Below are 23,970 nucleotides of genomic sequence, written 5' to 3'. Positions count from 1 at the left end.
TCCCACAAGGCAACTAGAAGACAGGAGGCTTTCCTTTCATACAGAATAGAGAAAGATAGTCTTATCTTCAAATTAGGTGGCATCAAAAAGGTTAGGGATTAGCTCTGTTTACAAGAAAAATACTTCATTAATCTGCTTTTATGTACAATCAACTTCAAAATAGTCCTCCTGCACAGCAATACAGAGCACTCCGTGTTTCTGCCACTTCTCGAATGTGTCCTGGAAGTCTCATTTTTGAAGCTTGCCAAACACCTTCTGCGATTTGCGCTGGATCTCCGCAATGGTGTCAAATGTCGCTAAAGATGATGCACTTGGTTGAGCTGTAGACCTGCCTTGCATTTTTCTGTCTGTTATGAACTCAGGACAGTACAATGTCTTTTAACACACTCATTTATGAAGGCCGGTGCTCCCTGTGACTATGAGTGTAGCCTTGTGCTGCCATCTGTTGGTGTGTTACAAAACCAGCTTCGGCCCAAATAATCATTTCCTGAATATATGTTTTATTTTTTTTACCTAAACTTTTTAACAGTGTGTAATCCAGTCTGCATCTAGTAACAAATAGCAAACAAAAGTTGTGCATTATAAATTTAACAAAATGAATCCATACCTGATATCGGTGCTGTAACTCATAAGGGGGCATGAAGCATAGGGCTAGTCACAGTCTGCTGTCAGCTAGTGTTATTAGAGTCACATAGCCCTCTACAGCCCTTGATGTATTTTTGACTCCTGCATTATTCACCAACTAATATGATGCTCAATCCCCCAAACTGAACCCAAACCTAAAGCCCACCTGAATGCTGCAGATATTTGATTATGCATGCTCTATATGTTTGTGGCATTTTTTAAAAATATATTGCACAAGGGTGGGTTTGTGTATAATGTTTCAGTCACCCACTAACGGGTTGTCAGTGTCTAAAACTTATTAGGAATCTGAATGCTGTCCAAAGCCATTGCAGTTTTTCTGAATTTAACACAAGCTAATAAGTTTCTAGTTTATTGTCTCTTAAAAATAAATCATTAGGGAGAATTACAGAGTACACAGCATGCAACAAGGAACAGAGATTGGACAGACATATTATGTAATTATCGGAATTAGATAAAAACAGATGAAGAGAATACGCCCAGGTGAGGACGCCTCAGTATAAAACCCAAATAGTTTTTGTTTTAATGTTCTTTCAGCCTTGTACTTTATCTCATTGGCCTCTGGGCCTTTTTGTTGTTTAAATCTTCTCTGGGCCAGTTTTTCAGTTTTTCCTGAGAAACCTAGTAAATGTCTTGCACTTGGATTTCCTCTTTCCTAAAGTTTGTTGGCCCTTTCTTGTTTTTCTCTTCAATAAATAGCTTAGTGGTTCTATTTATGGGGAGCCTGTATAATGCGGGTTATGCATTTTTATCAAAACATGGGTGCTTGGGTTCAAATAGACTTGCAGAAGTAGTCTAGTCCAGACAGAAATTGGAGACACATAAACAAAAAGGATGGATGAGAGGATGAGAGAAAACAGTGCCATAAGAACCTATGAACTCAATAAAAATTCATGCATGGTACAGATCATATACAAATGTTTTAAAGAGTTTACAAATGTTTATCATAAATATTGATAGCCTTTACTGTTTAAAAATCAAGTTGTTATACAGTTTTAATATTTTTTTTTACCAATCTGTTAGTACTAAAAGGTCTGACATTTAGGCTATAAACCATTTTATAAACTGTTTACTTTGCCTTCTGGAAGAAATTAAAGTCTTGCCAGCTGAAACAAAATCTGCCTACATTTTCTTTAGTGTTTAAAACTGATATTCTACGTGACATAGCACATTGGTATTCACTAATTGCTTAATGGAACAAGTACTTAAGTGGACACTGTCCACTGTAACAGAAACACCTATACATCAGAATCAGTGATCCCATTGGGAAATAGTTTAATTGTTTAAATCTGCTCAGCCAATCATATGGGAAAAAGGACAATACATGAAAACCACACAGATACATGTTAAGAGCTTCACTGAGTGAGTGACAGATCAGTCTTTATATGTCCAGTGTTGGTGAGGGCATTTCACCCATCATACAGTTTAAAGTTCAGTGTGTTAGATGCTTTTCTGTTCTGTTCTGCTTCATTGAGTTGCTACTGATTTTTTATCAGTTCAGACCAATCTGGTCAGCCTCCTATTACATTGATTATCTCTTTACAATGGTACCTGCCAGGAGAGGAATATTTTATGCAACAAGTAAGCAATTGGTTCTAAAAATGTTCCTTAGTAAGCACTGTGTAAGCCTTGAGTAAACATAGGGCACATGATCTGAGGCACTTTGATAATGGCCAGATTGTGCTGAGTATACATTTGGGTCAGAGTATCTACAAAATAAGTGTTGTGGGGTGTTGCTGGTATGCAGTGGTTAGTACCTACCAAACAGTGGTCCAAGTAAGTTCAACCAGTGAAAAAGTTACATGGTCATGGCCACTCAAGATTCATTGATGCACAAAAAAGCAAAGGCTAGTCCATCTGGTCTGCCCCAACAGAACAGCAATTGAACATTGTAGCACAATTTGCTGTAAAAGTATAAAGACCCGTATCCACTACTGAAAGCACCTACAATAGGCAAATTAACATCAAAACTGGAACATGGAGCAATGAATGGCACCTACACAATGCATATGTGCTCCCCTCTATTTTTTGAGGGACCAAAGTAACTCAGCATCCAAGTGTGTGTTATTCCAACTTTAAGTTACTCACAAGTAAGCAGATAGAAAGTTTAGTATTGATTTCGAATGTGGCATTTGAATTTGGAATCTGCTGCTGTTCACTCCCCACAAGTTCCAAGTCCCATCACTGTGAGTAATGCGAGCCTTTAGGCTGAATATTGAAACAAAGACATCATAAAATGCAAAGATAACATTATATGTTGCCAGATCAACTACGAAAGGGCTCAGGAGCACCAAAAGGCCCTAAATGACAACAAAAAACTGTGATGTATGATAGTGGTGTATTGTTTTTTCCTGGAAAACTCCATGATAAATAAAAAAAAACTATATGCTAAGATGCTGGCTTGCTCCATTACACCCACTTCTACATTGAAACCTGTCAACCCCACTACTGTCTAAAATGTCTGACACTACAATATTGTTTCTGAATTTTGCAGAGATTATGGAAACATGACTAGGAGGGTTGTGCTCATTTTTGTACAGTACAATCAAAAGACTCAGCTGGAGCTTCTTTTTCCTTACATAGACATGTATTGTGCCTATTTTGAATTATCTGCATTACCATCTCTCTAAAAGTCTACTTCTTTTCCTCATGAAGTGTGTTTATCTCAGTGTGAAAACACCCCGAGGGCTGATGTGGGGGATCTCATGCTGTGTTCTGTACAAAGCATCAATTTAATCAGCAGCGTGACTGGAGAAAGCCAGCATGTGTCGTTAAAGACATAATGCAGGAAATGAAAGGAGGAAGAGAGAAGTGTAAATAACTCAGCCATGGTGTTAAGAAATTACAGGAGATGAACTTTGTTGTTGTCCAGGATTGAGGTTAGTCATACATTCCTATAGAGTAATGTGCCACCTGAATAAGATTCTAACATGCACTTTAATGGAGTTATATGATCAGCTAATTGTGTGGCAACAGCCTCAGCTAATGTTTACATCCAACATTAGAATGGGGGAAAATGGCCAGTTTTGTAGGTACAGTATTTACTATGTGAGTGTCAATTTGAGCTGAGATTTACCACTAAAATATTACAAGGTCAGCATTATTTCCAAGGTACCATTAATTCTACAAAATAAAACAGTAAATAACAAACTGGCAGATCTTAGATAAAATATTATTTAACCAAGCAGGCACTGAAAAAAAAAAAAAAAAAGGAAACTGTTGACGTTCACGATTGTTAATACTGATAAACTATGTTAATAAAAATACTATAAGCAATTTTATGTTTCGCATTCCCCCTAACCGTACCGAAATTTGTAAAGAACCAGGACTTAAAAACTGAGGTATGTACCGAACGGTGAATTTTGTGTACCGTTACACCCCTATAAAATAACGAGTACAATTAGTTACTACAACTGTTCTTTTAAGTGGTTTGCAGGCGTAGCAATGCTCACTTTAAAGAATCTTTTAATTTTTAAAAATTCTTCACTTTTTATAAACTCTGTTTTTGTTCCCAGATGGCCTACGTGGGATACCTGATGCTCTTCAACTACATTGTGCTGGTAAAAATGGACCTCTGGCCTTCTCCTCAGGAGTGGATTGTGATCGCCTACATTTTCACCAATGGGATTGAGAAGATGAGGGAGGTGAGATCAAAGACTGGATGAGATCTGAAAGATTTTTGGGATATACAGTATATGGGCAAATGTATGTGGGTACCTGACCATTGTGTCTAAGGTGCTTGTTGAAAATCCAATTTCAATTTTAAATTTTCAATTTGCTGTTATAACTGCCACTTTTATGGCAAGAATTTCTAATCAGCATGGCTGTGGGGATTTCAACCATGAGAGTTGAGGGGTCAGGCAGTACTCTCAGACAGGAAGGCCTGTATGCATTCTTTCAGCCCAAAAATATTTAATGGGAGTTAGATCAGGGCTCTCTGTATGTCACTGGACACCAACCTTAGTAAACCTTGTCTTATTGGAGTCACTTCACTGCTTTGAATGTTGGAAAATAATATGAACATTTCCCTTCATTGGAACTAAAGGGTCTTGCCCAAATGCAGGTCAAAAAGCATATATAGGTATGACATGTGTCCACAAACATTTGGCCAAATGTATAGTGATTCATGCACTCTTCCTTACACCTTTTATACACATTTTTGTTCTTGGCACAACTGTTTCTCCCTTACTTATATGACTTAAACTGATTAGAAAACGTATCTTCATGCCTACAGCAACTTCAAATGCGCAAACAAGTGTTAAAATCCCAGCTGGGGTTTTAAATAGGACAGAGCTGAGTAGAAGCTCACTGGGAGAGATCAGACAAGCTGAGCTCCTGAATGTCAGGCTTAAATTCTTCCTGCAATACTGTTCTTAACTCCACTGTAAGGAGTACTAATGTAATGCATTCTCTACCTATACAGATTTTCATTGTTTCTTTGCGATCCCTGTGTCTCATGAAGGAACTTTTTTTTGTAGGGCTTTAATTATACTGTATATGAATTATGGTTGTTCCTATATATAAAATATATAAAATCCCCTTAAGCTGATTTCTCCACACAGCCCTGTTTTTGGAGCGCACATTTATTCTTTCTAGGAAATTTCGATATCTCTCTCTCTCTCTCTCTCTCTCTCTCTCTCTCTCTCTCTCTCTCGCGCTCTCTCTCTCTCTCTCTGTAATGAGAAGGCTAATACTGCCCCATATTGGACACAAAACTCATGCACACTCTAGCTGCATCTTACAAGTCCCTTTTGTAAAATACACATGTAGTCCATTCGATATACAGTAATCCCCCGCTTTACCGCCGTTCGAATCTCGTGCCCCCGGTTTATCGCAGAATTGATTTTATGGAGTTTTATGTTGAAAAAATTTTATTGATTAATAAAAATATAATTATCAATTGTAAAATGAAGTAAAATGTTAATACTGTAAAGTACTGTATATATAAAATAGCATTTTTGGGGTGGCGTCCGTTTATAGCGGTTTTTCGTTAGGGGATTACTGTATTACAGAGTTACAATCAGAAATTCTGTAACTGATCGGTTTTATCTAAACACACATTACTTAGAAATCCTTTTTAAACAAATAGAATATTCATATTTTTATATATATAACTTATAATAAAAAATAAAATAAAACTACACCACCCTGATTGCATAAGTCTACACAGCCTCTAATAACATGGGCTCTAACTGTCCTCATAGTTTACTCATCACAATTAGGCCTGTAGGTAAATGAAATTCACCTGCCATCAATTAAAGTGACTGTGATTAAGAGCCATGAGCCACAGAGATTTGGCAAAGAAACTGCAAAGCTTAACGGTTGAAAGCTACCAATCAGGAGGATGATATAAAATAATATCAGAAGGACTGAATGTACCATGAAGCACTGTCAAAACTTGCATCAGTAAGTGGAGAAATTGTGGAACCACAAAGACATTGTAAAGATAAAAGGACTTCAGGGAGGCTACTAAGTGATCAACAGCAACACTGAATGAATTACAGGAATTTCTTTATTCTGCACGAATCTAGGCTGCAAGATATGGTGGTAAGAAGAATATGCAAGGCCGTCTGAATTATGCAAAAAGATTGATTCAATCGCCCTAAACCATGTGGTATGGTCTGACGAAACAAAACATTTTAAACATTTGAACATTTTGCCCATAATTCTAAGAGGTATGTTTGGTGCAAAGCAGGGAAGCATGGTGGGGGTAGCATTAAGGTTTTTGGCTGCTTCTCTTCAGCTGAGCCAGGGGCACTTGTGAAGTTTGGTGGGAAAATTAACAGCAAATACGAAGATATTTTGGTAGAAAACCTTCTACCCTCTGTCATAAGGCTGAATGAAGAGGAATTTCAAATTTCAACATGATAATGGCACAAAGCACACATAAACATCAACAAAGACATAGCTTCAGAAATGGGTAATCAATGTCATGGAATGGCCCAGCCAGAGCCCTCAATTCCAGGGAAAATCCAGATCCTCTTACAATTTTAAGTAATTTTTTTATTGCAAAGAAGAGTGGAATACATGTGTAAAGGTAATAGAGATTTATTTACAAGACAAGACTGTAATAAAGGCAGATGGTAATTCCACAAAGTAGTAGTTGGGAAGGGATTGAGACTTTCTTTGTTGGATTTTTGTTTGTTGTAAGATCACATTAAAGATGTAACAAGTCTGACATTTATTTTGTTGTTTTATTTATTTATATTTTAAAAACCTGCAATTTTGTAAAGCTGTGTATACACACTGTATGTGATTAAGAGCTCAAACTATCTCATTCTCAGATCCTGATGTCAGAGCCTGGCAAACTTCTGCAGAAAGTTAAAGTATGGCTGCAGGAGTATTGGAACATCACAGACCTCATGGCTATCCTTATCTTCTCCATTGGCATGGTGCTCCGTCTCCAGGAGCCACCCCTCATGAGCTATGGTCGGGTCATCTACTGCGTCAACATCATCTACTGGTACATCCGCCTTCTTGACATCTTTGGGGTAAACAAATACCTCGGACCCTACGTTATGATGATTGGCAAGATGGTAAGAAATACGGTCTTATTAATTAGCCAGTATCAAGATGGAAGGACACGATGTATGTTGCTTTAACAATATCTCTTTTTGTGCAGATGATTGACATGATGTATTTTGTAATAATCATGTTGGTCGTGCTGATGAGTTTCGGTGTAGCACGTCAAGCCATTCTAAACCCTAACGAGGATCCATCGTGGATGCTGGCTCGCAATATCTTCTTCATGCCCTACTGGATGATCTATGGCGAAGTATTTGCTGACCAGATTGACCGTAAGACATCTTTTTTACCAGATTTTAAAGATCCTTTGGAATAATCAACAACTTTGAGTTTGAGCATGGTTTTGAACCTCCAATCAACTCCTGCACCTTCTCAAATTACCCTGTCCCTTCACACCTTATATGTAGACTGATAACTAACTCTTGAGCACTACTGGGCAGAAAGCCTCCAATACCAGAATTATATTAAGATGGGTACCAAAAACCAACAGATGATTATTTGTAATAAAAACACACTGAAGCTTTGAAGCTAGATCATGCAGGATCATTTGATTCAGTAAGAATGAATTTGTCAAAATGTTTAAAAGTGGCTCTGGGATGCTAGCAGTAGCATTCATGGTATTAGACAGTAGCTACAATGGATTTTAAAGTATGGTGAAAATGGAGATAAAGGTATAATCGAAATAATAAATATCCACGTGATTTATAAAATACGATCCCACAGTTAGTTCCTCTAATTGCAGGTTTGCTATTACGCATGGGCAGCTGTCCATCTGATGTGGGGTCATGGGGGCTCACTTCTTAAAAAGCCCTCTGTTCTGTGTCAAACTATGTCCCATATGAGCCAGTGGTTTAACACTCTTATTAAACAAACCTGAGATGCCATAGTGCACGGCTCCCTTAGAAAAAAAGCTAGGTCTGCTTCCATTAGAACACACAATCTAGATTTATTCATGTAGCAAATACATTTAAACTAGATGGACTTCAATAGCCAGTTGGATGAAAGTCATCTTTAAAAATTTTAGTAGCTAAAAGTGTATAATAAAACAATCAGCCTGGGGGTGTTGTTTTAGGGTTCATTGGGTATTCCTTAAACAAGGATGCCTGGAGATTTGTAGACTTGAACAGTAAATACAAAAGGATAAAATACTTGAACTTGAAGGCCCAGCTATGGCAGCTGTAGTGCTATAAATTGGTCTACCACCTGCAGTCTTCCAGATGGTGCGTTAAGGTCTAATTTGTCATTGGAGCATAAATGTGAGCTGATGTTTTAAAGAAAAGGTATTTTTACACTTTTAACTCTTAAAAGCACTGTTTAACACTCTTCATACCATGGCTGACCAGAATATATTTGATACACAGATGAACTAGTTGGTGTTTGTTGTGCAATGTTCAGAGATTATTACCACAAAAGTGGCAAAGATGGTACAGCAAACCCCTCCGCTTTACGGCGGTTCCAATCTAGCACCTCGGGTTTATCGCGGACAGCACGATAGACCAAAAAACTAATAAAGAATTGTTTTTATGGAGTTTTATGTTAAAATTAAGTAAAATGTTAATCCAGTACTGTATGCATAAAATAGCAATTTTTGGGGTGGTGTCCGTTTAGCACATTTTTTCGTTTATCGCGGGGCGTTTTTGGAACGTAACCACCACGATAAATGGGGGATTACTGTACTATAAAACTAGCGCACCTTTGACATATAGAATGTAATATTAGATAACTATTCATTACTAGCATCCTTCAGCAACTTTTAGATTTTCACACTTATTTAGGGTTTCAAGCTAAAACTAAAATAAATTCACATAAGATTATACTCTGTGAACCATACTCCTTACCTCCACACTTGTACTTGTTGCAACAAAGTACAAGTACACAATTGTACAATAGTAGAATGGTTTTGTCTGACGTTGTTTCATTGGAACTAATAGGAATATAACAGGGCTGAACTGTTACTGTTCCATGAAAATGTCCCTGTGTGCAAGTGAAGTCCATGGAGACATGATTTGCCAAAGTTGGTTTGAAAGAACATGTGCAGCCTGCATAGAGCAACCTCAATTACACAAGATACATGGGCTGGAACACCAACTACATGCCAGGCTTTAGTGCCCAACATTAGCAGCTAACATTTTGTTGGCTAAATATTCCAAGATTTACTGAAGAATGTTATAACATCAAATGTGCATATTAATGCCCAGAAAAGCCCAAAAGCTTTATTAAGACAACTGTCCACGATATGCACAAGACAAGCCCAAGTTCCAGAAATGTACCATTCAGGGTTTGGGATAAAAATTAGGTGTACCTCTATCTAAATAATTAAATAAAAGAAATATGGTTCAACCATAATATAGAGGAGGCTGTCCACCAAAAGCGATTTACCACTGATTTACTTTATACAATTTGTAGTGTTACGAAGTGGAGCTAAAAAACATTTAATTCACACAATAGGCTTAACATGTAATGGTGACTATATTTTTTTTTTTTATTGTTACACAAAGAGTCATTAAACCAAGAACCAAATATGTTTTGGTTCCATAAGTATTCCCCAACTGGGTAAATATTTAGCAGAATCACCTTCAGATGCATTTACATATTGTTATTCCTGGATATATCTCTATCAACTATCTATCAAATATTTAAGAATACTATATTTCTGTCCATTTTACAAAAAAACTAATGTAGACTATTGTTCAAGCACATTTTCAAAAACACAGTGTTCATGAGGTTGCCCTCTATTTGACTCCATTTATATTTCCCTCAACCCTGACCAGTTGCCCAGATCTTGCATATGAAAAGCATATCCCTAACATGACTCTACCTCCACTGTGTGAGTTTCTGTGCTAAGGTTGTCATGTAAACATCGGTTCCATTTTGTGCTGCTGATCTCTCCAGCACCTTCAGAATGTCGATGTCCTCTTGGGTGCTTCTCTAACTAATGGCCTTTTCACATAAAAGATTTTTTTATTTGCAAATAATTGAGCAAGCTTTATTGAGCCCTCCCACTCCCACCTTTTATGAGAATATTTTGCAAATATTCATGACATACAAGTCCATTTAAGAATTTCAGTTCCAGGTTGTAACACTACAAAATGTAGACAAGTTCAATCGGGGCTTATGCAACAAGGCATGCAGTTAAAAGTTTGGACACATGTTCTCTTTTAGTGGTATTTCTTTCTTTTGTTTTTATTTCCACCATTGTACATTGATTCTAAAGACATCCAAACTATAAAAGAACACGTATGGAATTATGTAGTAAACAAACAAAAAAAAATGTTAAACATCCCAGAATTTGTTTCAGGTTTCCGATTGTCCGAAGTAAACTTTGACGACAGCTTGGCAAACAAATGACATTCTTTCATCAGATTCATGAGGTAGATACCTGGAGTGGTTTTCATTTCAAGTGTGCCTTGCCATTTGGGACATTTCTTGCCTTTTTAATGCACTTCAGACCATCAGTTGTCTTGTGCAGAGGAAAGGGTAGGTACAGAGTCAAAAAGTCTGATTGGTGCTACTACAAAGAAGGTCAGTGAATCTGAAAAAATCTCAAGAACTTTAAATGTATTCCTGAGTGCGGTCTCCAAAACCGTCAAATACTTTAATGAAACAGTCTCTTTAATGAGGACCATCCCAGGAAAGGAAGACCAAGAACTACATCTGCTGCAGAGGATAAGTTTATTAGAATCACCAGGTTTAGATGCTTCTTGGACTTCAAGTGGCGGACATATTTCAACATCCTCTGTTCAGAGGAGACTGCTTAAGTCAGGCTTTCATGGTTGAATTGCAGCAAAGAAACCATTAATTTGGAACAACATGTAGAAGAGACTTGCTTGGGCCAAGACACAATGGAATGGGCATTAGATCAGTGGAAAACTGTTCTTTGGTCTGACGAGCCCAAATTTGAGATTTCTGTTTTTAACTGCCATGTTTCGTTAGACATACAGAGAGTAAACGGACAGTTCCTGACTATGAAGTATGGAGGAGGAGGTGTGATAGAATGGGGGTGCTTTTCTGGTGGCACTGACAGCACACTTTACCAGTATGGCTTACACAGCATTTTGCACCAACATGCCCTGTGTGGTTTGCACTTAGCAGGACCATCATTTGTTTTCCAACAGGACAGTGACCCCATACACGCCTCCAGGTTATGTAAGAGCTATTTGTTTAAAAATGAGCATGAAGTGCTGCATCAGATGACCTGGCCTCTACAATTACCCAACCTGAATCCAATTGACATGATTTGGGATTAGCTGGATCAGAGAGTAAAGAAAAAGCAGCCAACAAGCACTCAACACCTCTGGAAACTTCAGAAAATTTTTGAAAAACCATTCCAGCTGATCTCATGAGGCTGACTGAGAGAATGTCATGAGTGTACAAAGCTGTCATCAAAACAATAGGTGGCTGAAAATATAAGACATATTCTGGGTTATTTAACATGCATTTGTTTATTACATAATTATATGTGTTCACTGTGTGTTCTGAATGCCTTCAGCCTAATGTACAATGTTGAAAAATAAAAAATGAAAATAAAAAAAAACAAATGTGTGTCTAAATTTTTTGATTGGTACTGTATGCTTGTGTGTACACGTTTGTATTATTTGGGAGTTTTGTATGTGCGTACGCATGTGTGTGTGTGTGTGTGTGTGTGTGTGTGTGTGTGTGTGTGTGTGTGTGTGTGTGTGTGTGCTCATAGGTGGATAGCCCAAAGACAAGAGAGCTGAAATAACACTGTCATTTTTTGTTGCAGATGTGAATAGTAGGAAGCTACAGAACAGGCTGAATGAAAAACTCTGGCCGGTCGAATATTACGTTCGAACTCAAGGAACTGGGCGTAACAGTGGTCCATCCCATATAGGCAAATCCAAATCTATTCAAATATGAATTACTGAACAAGAGTTCCCTTGCCAGTTTCATTCCAATTTCACTATCACGCCATCTATGTCACCATATTCCCTTTAGTAACCAAGACACGTATGACCGTCAAATTGACAATCAATTGTTTCCATGCCAGAGCTTCTAGTTAGCATTGGTCTTCTCTCTTAAATTTTCTATTTAACATATTCCAATAGAAGAATCTTGATGGTATTTTAATGATCATTTTTCTAAATTATGACCTTGCAGGACAAGATGTGATGCGTTTTTTCTTTTTAAAAGGCAAAAAAACTATTAAGGGCAAACAGGAAGCATTAAAAACTACTACATTGCTCTGCTAGCAAACCGCACAAATGCATTAGTGTGTAGCAAGTAAATAGCCTATAGAATCTGAAGACTGGCCTATGCAAAACACTTTAACAATAATGTTTTTGTTGCCAAAATGAAATATGTTTTTGCTGACCTCTCTAATTCTTCCCTTGGGGTGAACTAAAACACGATCAACGCATTAATCATGCAAATAAGATATTGTGTAATTGAAACATGGGCTGAGGTAAAAGGTCAGCATTTTATTTTTAATCTCTGTCATGGAAACTTGATCATCCTGAATGCGTGCTTCATTGCCCATCCATGCTAACGATTGTGGCATTGCATGGAACACCAGTCACACGGGCATATGCAATGCTACCGCCATGCATTCTAACACACATACTCAGATGGCTGAAAATCCAAAACTACAAGCAATGAATTGGAAATACTATTATCAACGTATACAACCTTAGATCTAGAAATAGTTCTCAATTAATCATGAACCCTTCAAAAACATTTTTTGAAATAGTCCTGTTGTGAAAAGTTTGGAAGCAAATACACTGTGTGTATAATATGTGAGAAAAACTGATACAATCAATAGAGGTTCCCTCTTCTCAGAATCCTCCATACATTTGCCACCTATCCTCATCACCAAATGTTTTTTCATGTGGTTCAGTTGTCAGAGTTTTTTTTGACAGATTTTGTACAAAATAAAAAAAAAATAAAAAATGTTCTGAACACAAATTGGTGTTACTTCAGTTCTCTATCTTTGGGCTTCCACGTGTGATTGACCACAGCAAACAAAGGATATCCACAAGCACAAACAGCACCAAGAGTGATGACTGTCTCCTTGTCAAAATCCACAGCAACTGAACCATCACTACTGGAAAAAACGAACAATGTATTTTTGATACATTCTGCACAATCATCTTGTTCGAGATTGCTACACTCTCACATATCAATATATTTTAAACATTGAGGACATGTTTAAATATATTGCAATTGAATGCAATTGAACATGAATGAATATGCTTTAAAAGGTATTTTCGATCCACATCTCTATGCATATAGGCTTGCCATTTGGCTTCTCACTCCTTATTGCTCATCATTTTTTGGATTGTGTGCTAGTCAAGGTTAGAGCAATAAGGACTGCCAGATGTGGTTTCTGCCTGTCTTTCATTTCGCTTTTCATTTTTTTGTTTGTTTCATGAATGCGAAGCTCTCTTTTGATGACAACTAATGCAATCTTTCCATAGCACCATGTGGGCAGAACATCACCACAGAGGACGGTGCTATTGTGCCCCTGCCCCCGTGTAAGACTGGCGCGTGGATTGTACCTGCCATCATGGCCTGCTACTTATTGGTTGCCAACATTCTTCTGGTCAATCTCCTCATTGCTGTCTTCAAGTATGGCCGATTACGTCTATGACTATTATATGAATGTGCACGTACATTGATGTCAGCATATGACAATTGATTTCCGTTTAAAAATTTGTATTTACAATGAGTATAAGAGAACGAGGTATTTGTACATAATCCTGAAAAGTTAGAAACAATATGTATCATGGAATCCAAAAATGGAGTTCACAAATAGAACTGAAGGAATATTAATCTTTATCGGTGCATATTTTTTTGCTAATTAAAAATGTTTGATAATATTTTGGAAAATTATGCAAGAAATACAATTAGGCAATTCATCCAGAGCAACTTACAAAGTGCTTTCAGGCCTTTCAGTTTTTCTTATGTGGTAAATTCAACTTGAGTGTAACTCAATCTCATTTCTGTGCTTGGCCTAACTACAAAAATATAAACTACTAAGATTGTATTTTGACTTTTCAGCAATACTTTCTTCGAGGTGAAGTCTATCTCCAACCAGGTGTGGAAATTTCAACGCTATCAGCTGATAATGACATTTCACGAGCGCCCTGTTCTTCCTCCTCCTCTCATCATCTTCAGTCACATGACCATGGTCCTCAAGCACCTGTGCTGTCGCTGGAGGAAGCATGATGATGATGAAAGGGATTTTGGATTAAGTAAGTGCCCCGTATTGCAACCTTTCATTATAGCCAATAAGGTAAATTTAAAGTTGATTTTGGGCTATTTATCGGTATATAGAACTATATATGTGATAACCCTGCTATGTTACGCTGTATGCAGCCCAGAAACTTACCTGACATAAAATTAACTATTAAATTATCTATTTTATACTACTAGAGCTCTTCATCACAGAAGACGAGCTGAAAAAAGTCCATGATTTTGAAGAACAGTGCATCGAAGAATATTTCAGAGAAAAAGATGATCGCTTCAACTCTTCCAATGATGAGAGGATCCGAGTAACCTCTGAAAGGTTTGCAAAACGTACACAAATTTCAGATTAACCATATTCGGACAATTGTAGCAGTAAAAATATTACAGTTACAAATATCACAAATACATTCCTTAAAGTTGTTTCTACTTAAAAAACAGTTTCTAATCTCCTTGAATCCCACAATTTACACATTGATTTTGGTTCTAACTGTGCTAATATTGAAGAAATGGAAACCTTTGCAATCTTTTTTTCAGGCTTCTTTAAACGCTAAATTCTTGTTTTCATCAGGGTAGAAAACATGGCAATGAGGCTGGAGGAGGTAAATGAACGGGAGCACTTTATGAAGGCCTCACTACAGACAGTGGACATTCGGCTGGCACAGATGGAGGAAGTGATTGGCCGCATGGCTGCAGCTTTGGAGCGGGTTACAGGTGTCGAGCGGACGGAAGTAAACAAGGCACGCTCAAGGACATCATCAGACTGCACTGACACTAATTATATCCTCCGTCAGAGCAGTTTCAACAGCCAGGAAGGCAACACCTACCGGCTGCAAGAGTCTTTGGAACAGGGTGGGGAGGAGTCAATTTCTCCAACATCACCTACCGCACTGGCGCCAAGGGTGAGAAGCCACTCCTTCTACATAGGCCATTCATCCCGAGACAAGTGTGGGACAGACCGAGTTGAAGGATTCTTCAAGGAGCGCTCTTTGAGCTTACACCGTGCCAATAGCTCACAGTCGGTTGCATCAGGAGCTGCCCAGAAAGAGGGCAAACCTGCCCCTCTGAATACACTGTCTGTACAACAGCAGCACCGACCATCATCTTGCATTGATATATATGTGTCCACAACAGAAGAGGTACAGGCGCAAGAGAGCTTCCTGGAACCAATTCGAATGCCTCAGACACTTGCTCGAGACCCATCACTTCATTCCGAGATCATGGAGGCAGTGTTATCTGGAGAACCTGACTACCGTGGTAGGGCAGGGACAAGTGAAAGACAGCCAGATGGCACTGTCTTGTTCGAGGACAGCGCTGCTGCAGACCTGTCACTGTGCACCACCCATCTACCACCAGATTCCATGCCTTCGTGGGACACTGAACCATCCCCTCCACCCTCGGCAGGCATCCTTGAGCGCTCCAAGAGCAGTCGCTTTTTATCAGCAGCTGGACCCTTGTTCTTGGATGAGACATCAATGGTCAAGTCCCACAGCCTGGTGTTCATGCCACGTACCTACTATGGTGGCATTGGCATGCAAGTAAAGGCAGCTGAGTACACCAGCATCACAGACTGCATTGACACACGCTGTGTCTCAACATCATACCCAGTGCCCGAGCGCTCAGATTCACCTGGGGGCTCCTTCACCTTTGAGAAGCCCCAGGAAGTGTGTGCCTCACACCCAGAGCGTGATGCTGAGCTGAGCCATGCTGAATCTGATCCTGAGGAACCCCCTGAGGGTTTAACTGAGACCAGCAAGCCCTGTTCAAGTGGTGGTGGTGGTATGGGGATTGATTTGGCCCTGGGCTTAGCCTTGGGCCCCTTCTGTTCTCCAGCATCTAGACTGGAACGAGCAAATAGCTGCTCCTCATCAGAGGACTCCCATTCCAATGTCTATGCCAAAAAGAGCTTTTCTATCAGTGAACGCATGGACAAGGGGCGTGCGAGGAATCCATTTCAAAGGAGCAAGTCTGGTATGAGGCCTGACAGCAAGACAGACACACTCTCCTTGAGGCGACTGGCCAAGCCATCAGCATTCCAAAGCTTTGATGGCCGACACAATTACACGTGATGGTGGAGGAGAATAAGGGAAATGGGCAGAAGACATTGTAAATCTACTGTAGTATGCATAGGATGGAAAAGCTTAAAAGTGCAAAAATTATGTGATGTCCAAAGGCCTGTCCATTAAGCAGTTAGCACTGTCTGGGTAAATTTATGTGCTTTACATTGTAATCTGTCCTGGACAGCAAACTAGCACACTTTGACACCTTTAGCACCATAGTACAAATCTGGATTACAACATTGCCATTTGGCAAAAAATAGTTTTCTGCTCTTTTTGAACTGGTAATGCCTAATGTTTATTCTTTTCTGTGCGTTCAGGTGGAAATAGAATAGGGGAATATGTATCAAATGAGCAGACTGAACCATATGGACTGAGGGTATTACAATTAATAAGTAGATTAGCAAGACTTCTTTTAAACATTGAGTTCCCCCTCTCTACATTAATCAACCCAAACATCTGTCTTAATCTTTTTAGTTTTACTATCCATGTTGTAGTCGTTACCAATTTTGGAGTGATGACTTAAATACAAATCTAAGAATAAAAAAATGCAAAGGGAAATATTTTTAAGAGCCAGACAGATGTGAGATGGCATTTAACATTTGTTGTATATAATTAGCCTCATCACATATGCGTAGACACGCTTATAATACAAAAAAAATGCAAATATATTTTCTAAGATGTCTACTGTAGTTTTAAAAGAGCTTTTATCATGTAATTATAAAAAATTTTTCAGCCCACAAGACATTTGCTCTTAGACACCCTTATGGTGCAATTGCAACCACAGCTCTCCTAATGTACATTTGTATGACTTAAAGGACCTTACCCTACTTTATTTCATATTGTTCCCAATATCTCTTGGTCACATGTGTGGACACTAGTCAAATGTCATGTCGAACACATTTTCCAATCGCACATAATACGACACATGGTACGTGTGGTCATGATATTAAAATAGAGTTGGCCTTCATTTAGCACAATTTTAAGTAATAATCATGTGATCTAAGTTGTAATTTACTAAACCCTGACTCTGAAAGTAAATTCATTAGATCAGCTGGAGTTTCAGAAATGAGCGAACCAAGCTTTTTTTTGCTTCCAAGATTATCGATGTAGACTTGCTATGCAAGAGGCCAGGGCAGCAGGGGACAGGGAGTGATTCTTATGCACTTTAGAACGTGTTGATTTCAGGTATGCACGTCTATAAGCATTGTGTTTAAGGCTGGCTGAGAGATTTTAATCCTATATTCCAAATCATTATACTGTACAAGTATTAACTTAATTGCAATTTATTCTTTCTTTCGGCTTCTCCCATTAGGGGTCGCCACAGTAGACCATCCGCATGTTTGATTTGGCACATGTTTTTATGCTGGATGCCCTTCCTAACGCAACCCTCCCCATTTATCCGGGCTTGGGACCGGCACTAAGGCTTGTGCAACTTAATTGCAATTTATTACTACATGTATATACAAACTTTCTTGCATTATTCTACATAATGACTAATCATTTGTGATTACACATATTGGTTTTAAGAAACTGAAATAGATTTCAAATAACTGAATCTCAATTTTGAAGTTGTTTTTCTTTAAAGGAAGTCATTATGTAAGGAATCAATCGAATTCAAAACAAATATATTATTGTAAATTCACGGTCCAGAAAAAGGAAACATGAATGCCCCTAACATTAATGTAAAAAGTAGAAACTAAGATTTCAAAGCAATATGAGACAAAAGAAGCATTTCATGATTTATTTGCCAGCTAAAATCAAGGTGTTGAAAGTATAATTAGTTTATGAGTTTTATGCCCACTTCTACTATCAGTCTTGTTCTTTTGTCTTATTTATGTGCAATAGTACCAAGAGACAGAACCAAGAGATTCTAACAGACACTCAGAAAACAGATATATGTGTTAGTGTAAAGGGAATAATTACTACAGTCTGAAAATACAAAATGCAAACATTTTCTGCATATTCAGATTACTGTGGTTTTCATAAAATAATGCAGACCCTCATATTTTTGAATTACATCAAATCATATGACATCCTGCCATCAAAATCTGTACAGGACCGTAAGAAAATATGTCTCTGATAAGTCAAATGTGGAAACTTGCCTACTAGACAATGCTAACAATATAATTTTGGAACTATTGGCAGTGTTTTTATAGGCATAACACAATTGAGTCCTCCATTCTTTAACCACGTGTAAAGTATGATTCACCCCAACATGTGGTCTGGGGGTTTGTATGACTAGATTATCTCAACAGGGCCTGTTAACTTAATCTAGACATTTCAGCTAAACATAGTTGTTTGATGTCCTAAAATATAAGTGAGCATCACTTAGGCATCGAGTTATCACATGTAAAAGCACTGTATGTGTTCCATAAATGTTGCTGTGGTTCATAAAAGGTCACAAAATTTTGAGAAAGGGGCCAAACAAGGAAAAGACATGCGCCGTGCCAAATCAATGAGGAAACTTCACGTGTTCTTAATCTTTTTTTCCTACACTGTAGCGTGCAGGTTTACGAGTTATATTCCACATTTTCCAAAACCCTTCTTTTTACTTTTATTTTTACTTTTATATTGTGAGCACTTGTATGCTAATGAGACGAAGCACATGTTTTTTTTTTTTCTGCAATAATATTGTAATTTTATCAGAAGGGGTCATTGTTAATTTAGTGTCCTTAAAAATAATTGCATGTCGTTCTTCCAGAAGGATGTGAAATGAATTCTGCGAAATGAGAGAAAATTTGTAAGGATGAGATGAGTCCCGTCCTCCCACTGTAGTAGGCTAAGTATTTGAATGCAAATACAAAGATGTATTCTGTAATATTCCTCAATGTGAATAGGATGTTTGGCATGTATTATTAAATAAATTAATATTTAAGTGAATTTGGTCTGGATTTTCTTTTTTTTCTTTTAGCATAACATAAAGGATCTATGTATCAGCATAAATGACTTTTTTTTACAACCCTTTGACTGTAGCGACTCTACACCTGCATGATAACTGATTAGTTAAAATGTCAATTAAGTTAAATAACTAAATAAATAGTTAGAATAATGACAAACTGAACTACCTTGCTACATTAAACATATATGAAATAAAAAAAATCCAGCTAAAATAAGCTCAATTGAAAGTTCGTGCGAAAGTTTGCACGAAAGATTGCATAAGTGAAGTGGAAACTTTTCAATGTATTGAAGTATAAATAAATAAAAAGAAAATGTGTTTAAATGATGAAATGAACTGGTCATATTTTCATTTAAAAGTAACTTTTTCATTTTACCCAAATCTTTTGGAAACACACTATATGAACAAAGCTTATGCACACCTGACTATTAAATTGGTATGTGCGTTTTAAACAGTGCACATTTAGACCCTATTTGCTGTTAGAATAACCCTCTTCTGGGACGATGTTCAACTAGATTTTGGAGTGCACTGCTAGGGATTAGTGCTCATTCAGCTACAAGGGGGTTTGTAAAGTCAGGTACATATGTATTAGGAGGCCTGGGATGCAGTCAGCATTCCAATTTATCCCAAAGCTATTTAATAGTGTTGAGTTCTATAGCAAGATTTTTCACACATTTCCAACTTCATACAGCTGGGTTTGTAAACAACTGGAATCGTAATTAAGGAACAGGTTTGAATTTCCATGTGACGGGAATATTTAACGCCACCACATCTATTGACATCCTATACATTTGGGTGCCTCCAAATCTGTGGTAACAGTGTGAGGATGAACACATACTTTTGTCGATTTAGTGTATGTTTATTTTAAAGCAATTGTGCTGTCTGGTGTCCTACTCATTAGATTGTGCAGTTTGTTAGTGGCTTTATTTAAAATAAATATAGTGCAAACAATATTTACCATGCATTTTGAACATGTCTTAAAGTCATTGGTTGGATGAGAGACAAATAGATCTTTAAGATTTGTATCAAGTTACTTGTGAATATTAATAATAATAATTCCAATTAATAATTATTTTTTGTAATAAATATTAAAAATGTAACTGAACTCACCACAAAACCGAATCAGTGTGAGTTAAAATTATCAATGCATAGAAGAAGAAAAAAGAAATCACTGAAAAATTTGAAACTGGCATAAACAGAAATGGTCTCTTTTTTTTTAATAATAAAACACTGTGCAGATTGCAAAAGTCAATAGTATGTCAATAAATAAAAAAAATTAAAAGTGTGTTGTTTTTGCTGTGTGGCCCGGTATTGGCAGCCCGATGATTGGGGACCCTGGCTATAGAATTTATTTAACTTCACCATGCTATTTTCAAAATAAGCTAATATTTTTGTGTATAAAATACTGTTATGATGTAATACGATGCTGATCATTCGAATCTTGAAAAAAATTGTTAAAAAGAAAAAACTGTACCAGATTTGACTGTAAATGGAACAATTTTGTTTTGCAAGATTCTTATATGATTCATACAGTGAAATCATGCAAAGAATAAGAAAATGGAAAATACAATTCTGAAACACTTTTCCCATGATGAAAACCATAATCTGAACTGAACTAATAACTAAAAATTTTCTAAATTAAATTGGTTTTGCTGGGGGAAAAAAATCGAATTGAAGTGTGTTGAAATGGTACACCTTTTTTTTATTGTATCATCTGCTATCATATCATTTCCTAATAGCTACTTTATTTAAAGAAAATCTATTACATTTGGGAAGTATATTTGTTTAATTTTTATCTTAAGCTTAATTCATTTTGCAATAAATTTTTTTATTCAACTGCTTCCCGCCTCCCTCCCCCGCTGCCCGCGCATGCGCACATACGCGCGCTGTAGCCACCTGCTAACCCGAGACGTTTTGAGGAAATTACGGCGTCTGAGGTAAACCTTTTTTTTTTAACCTGTTATTAATTATTTCTTTTTATTATTATTAAACGTTCACTACAGGTAAATAATGCGACTATCATATAATAAGTGTAGATTTATTTTACAGTGTGTTACCTTTTGATTCGGTTCATTTTACCTCAAATATTTTATTGTTAACAGGTGAAATGTAGGAGTCATCGCACAGCCAAGTAACAGTTCATTTGTCATTTACAGTGATTATTTTTGTGTTTTATTTGTAAATAAAAAAGCGAATTAATGTTTGTTTGCTTTTTAACATTTGTAACTAAAGTCTCCTCAGCCCACTGCACGCGCATGCGCACACGCGCGCTGTAGCCACCTGAGCCCTTGAGGCGTTCTGAGGAAACTTCAGCGTCTGAGGTAAAAAAAAAAAAATTAATAATAATAATAATAAATAAATTTAACCTTTTACCTGTTGTTGAATAATTTCATATATTTAACGTATGCTGTTATACTCTTATATGATCACTTTGTCAGTGTGGTTCGTTTAATTTGGCCCTAATGTCAATGTTAATAGTTGAAAGGTTGGAGTCATTCTTTAGTTTATGACGATGCAACAGTTAATTTCTCGTCCAAAGTTTTTTACTAGTATATTGTTTTATATTTGTTAAGAGTGATTAAGTGTTTGATGATCACATTAGCCACATTTTACCCACCTTTTTTTGGTTAGTATTAAATCTTTGGATTTGATTTGGGTAACGCAAATTCATTTTAACGGTACAAATTTGTATTAACGCAAGATTAATGCAGCATTTCTGTTTGACAAGGTTTGTTACAAATATGAATAAATACATAGAAAAAGTTTCACATTCAGATAAGAGCAACATCTGTAAAGCGTTTCGTTTTATTTGTATCCACAACAAAACGCTGTGCTTTTGTAAAGAAAACAGACAGGGGGCGCTCTCTGGGGTCTCTGTATTCTCTCATCACAAATGCACAAATAAAACAACCTGAATGTCGTTAAATACTCGCCTCACATACATAAATATATGTATAGAAAGCTTAAAATGACTCATTTTCAAGAAACCAATTCACAGAAAACAAATATTATGATTATTTAATCCATATAAAAGTTATGAGGTACAGTTTCTCTGGTATCACCTTGTTCAATAAATAAATGAAATGTTATGTTACCTGACTATTACCAAGGGGTATTAGAATGCAGCTCATAAATAAATTGTATTATTATTTTAATTTTATTAACTATACAGTACTAAAATCTATGGTGTTACGGGTCAATTTTGACATTTTTACTCCCAATGCAGAAAAAAAGCAAAAACATTAGATTAATTTATATATATATTTTTTTTTTAATAAAATGAATGAATGGGGTGGGTCTGCATGAGTACTGCTGGTCCTGGGGAGCTGCCGTTCATTAAAGAAAACATGGACCTCCTGGTGAATTCCATGCCCAGGAGGATTAAGGCAGTGCTAGATAAAAATGTTCACACTAAATATAAACACTTTGGACACATTTTTTTTACATGTTCTCTTGGGGTGTACTCACTTTTGTTGGCAGCTATTTTTACGATAATGTCTGCATGTTGAGTTATTTTCAAAGGACAGTACTGCTATACATGCTAAAACTATATCCACATTTCATTTCTATAGTAATGTCCCTTGAGAACATAAAACGGTTGGCGAAATGTGTGAGATGTACTTATTTGTGTGAGATTTTGTGCATGTGTGTGTGTGTGTGTACGCAGTATATGCGGACGGACAGTTCTGGCAGCTGGAGCGGTTCCCCGGTCGAGGTGAGAATGTGGTGTGTGACGGCTCGGGCGTGTCTGATTCCAGCATGCTCCCTTCAGCTCTTCACTGTGTGTAGTAGAGTCTCGACTCCTCATCAGGAGAACTTTAATCAGCAGCAGGATCTGGAGATCTCGCCTGCTGCAGCACTGGACGTCTCCAACGCTTTATATCTCGCCAGCCTTCACATGTCCTGATTCAGCAATTAAAATTCCTTTTACAATCACAAATTAAGGTTACTTGTGTAATTGATTGTGTGTCAACTTTAGTCTGATTTCTCAAATTCACCGGATTGTTTCAAAGTGACTTTCACTTTTATATATTTTTTTATTAATATAAATAATTTAATATTAACATGCATTTTAATAAATAAACATCTGTGTGTGGCGGAAGCTTTATATCACACTGCTTCACTCTGTTCACTTATGTAACGCTCCAAAGGGGGGGGGGGGGTTGAGAGAGAGAGAGAGAGAGGCACACACACACACACACACACACACACGTTGCAATAACTTTTATCATCTTTTTCTGTTTTAGTAGTGTATAACAACTACATTATCTTCATTTACTGATCCAGTGAACAAGGGCTCTCTCTCTCATTATTCCCCTCTTTTTCTTCCTCTCTCTTACTGCTCCTAATACAGTACAGTTACTTGTAGAAAGTAGCAGGTCTGTTACAGCCTTTAAAAAAATTATTTTCTCACCTGTTATCTTCCACTGCTATTCTGTTCCTGTGCACCAGGGGGAGTGTCTCTCAGAGTCAGATTCTAAACCCTGTCTCAAGACTGGACACTTGCAGAACCAGAAGTAGAGATGATGATCACCCAGAACACGCCTTCTCTCCGGACATTCATAACAAATCCAACATTCCTCGTTATTTTAAAGCATTAAATGTGCTCTCCAGCCATACGCGCTCATCTCATAAACTTCTCTT

At 37.3% G+C, this 23,970-nt stretch overlaps 1 protein-coding gene and 1 long non-coding RNA gene across 10 annotated transcripts in view; both read left to right on the top strand.

Moving 5' to 3' along the window:
• Positions 1 to 19,310, top strand: part of trpm3 (transient receptor potential cation channel, subfamily M, member 3) — a gene marked incomplete at its 3' end in the record, with an annotated part of 163,926 nt that extends 144,616 nt beyond the window's left edge. For 5 of the 9 annotated variants that reach the window (XM_083526344.1, XM_083526341.1, XM_083526338.1 and 2 more), the window contains 7 exons: positions 4,158 to 4,286; positions 6,927 to 7,178; positions 7,265 to 7,439; positions 13,602 to 13,752; positions 14,185 to 14,378; positions 14,560 to 14,692; positions 14,942 to 19,310. In XM_083526344.1, coding sequence (XP_083382470.1) covers positions 4,158 to 4,286; positions 6,927 to 7,178; positions 7,265 to 7,439; positions 13,602 to 13,752; positions 14,185 to 14,378; positions 14,560 to 14,692; positions 14,942 to 16,439 — 2,532 coding nt within the window. Of the gene's footprint in view, positions 1 to 4,157; positions 4,287 to 6,926; positions 7,179 to 7,264; positions 7,440 to 11,911; positions 12,020 to 13,601; positions 13,753 to 14,184; positions 14,379 to 14,559; positions 14,693 to 14,941 lie in introns of all 9 variants that reach the window. The other 4 variants (XM_083526339.1, XM_083526346.1, XM_083526347.1 and 1 more) reach the window with 2 other exon arrangements.
• A 2,116-nt stretch (positions 19,311 to 21,426) lies between these two features.
• On the top strand, positions 21,427 to 23,444 carry LOC310718674. Its single transcript, XR_014531213.1, has 3 exons — positions 21,427 to 21,457; positions 21,559 to 21,647; positions 22,994 to 23,444. It is a non-coding gene; the product is annotated as an uncharacterized lncRNA (long non-coding RNA).
• Positions 23,445 to 23,970: the final 526 nt, after the last annotated feature.

Source organism: Silurus aristotelis (genome assembly GCF_946808225.1).
Source record: "Silurus aristotelis genome assembly, chromosome: 23".
Taxonomy (NCBI): Eukaryota; Metazoa; Chordata; class Actinopteri; order Siluriformes; family Siluridae; genus Silurus; species Silurus aristotelis.
Note: the sequence above shows the minus strand (reverse complement) of the source record. Positions and strands in the feature narration are given on the sequence as shown.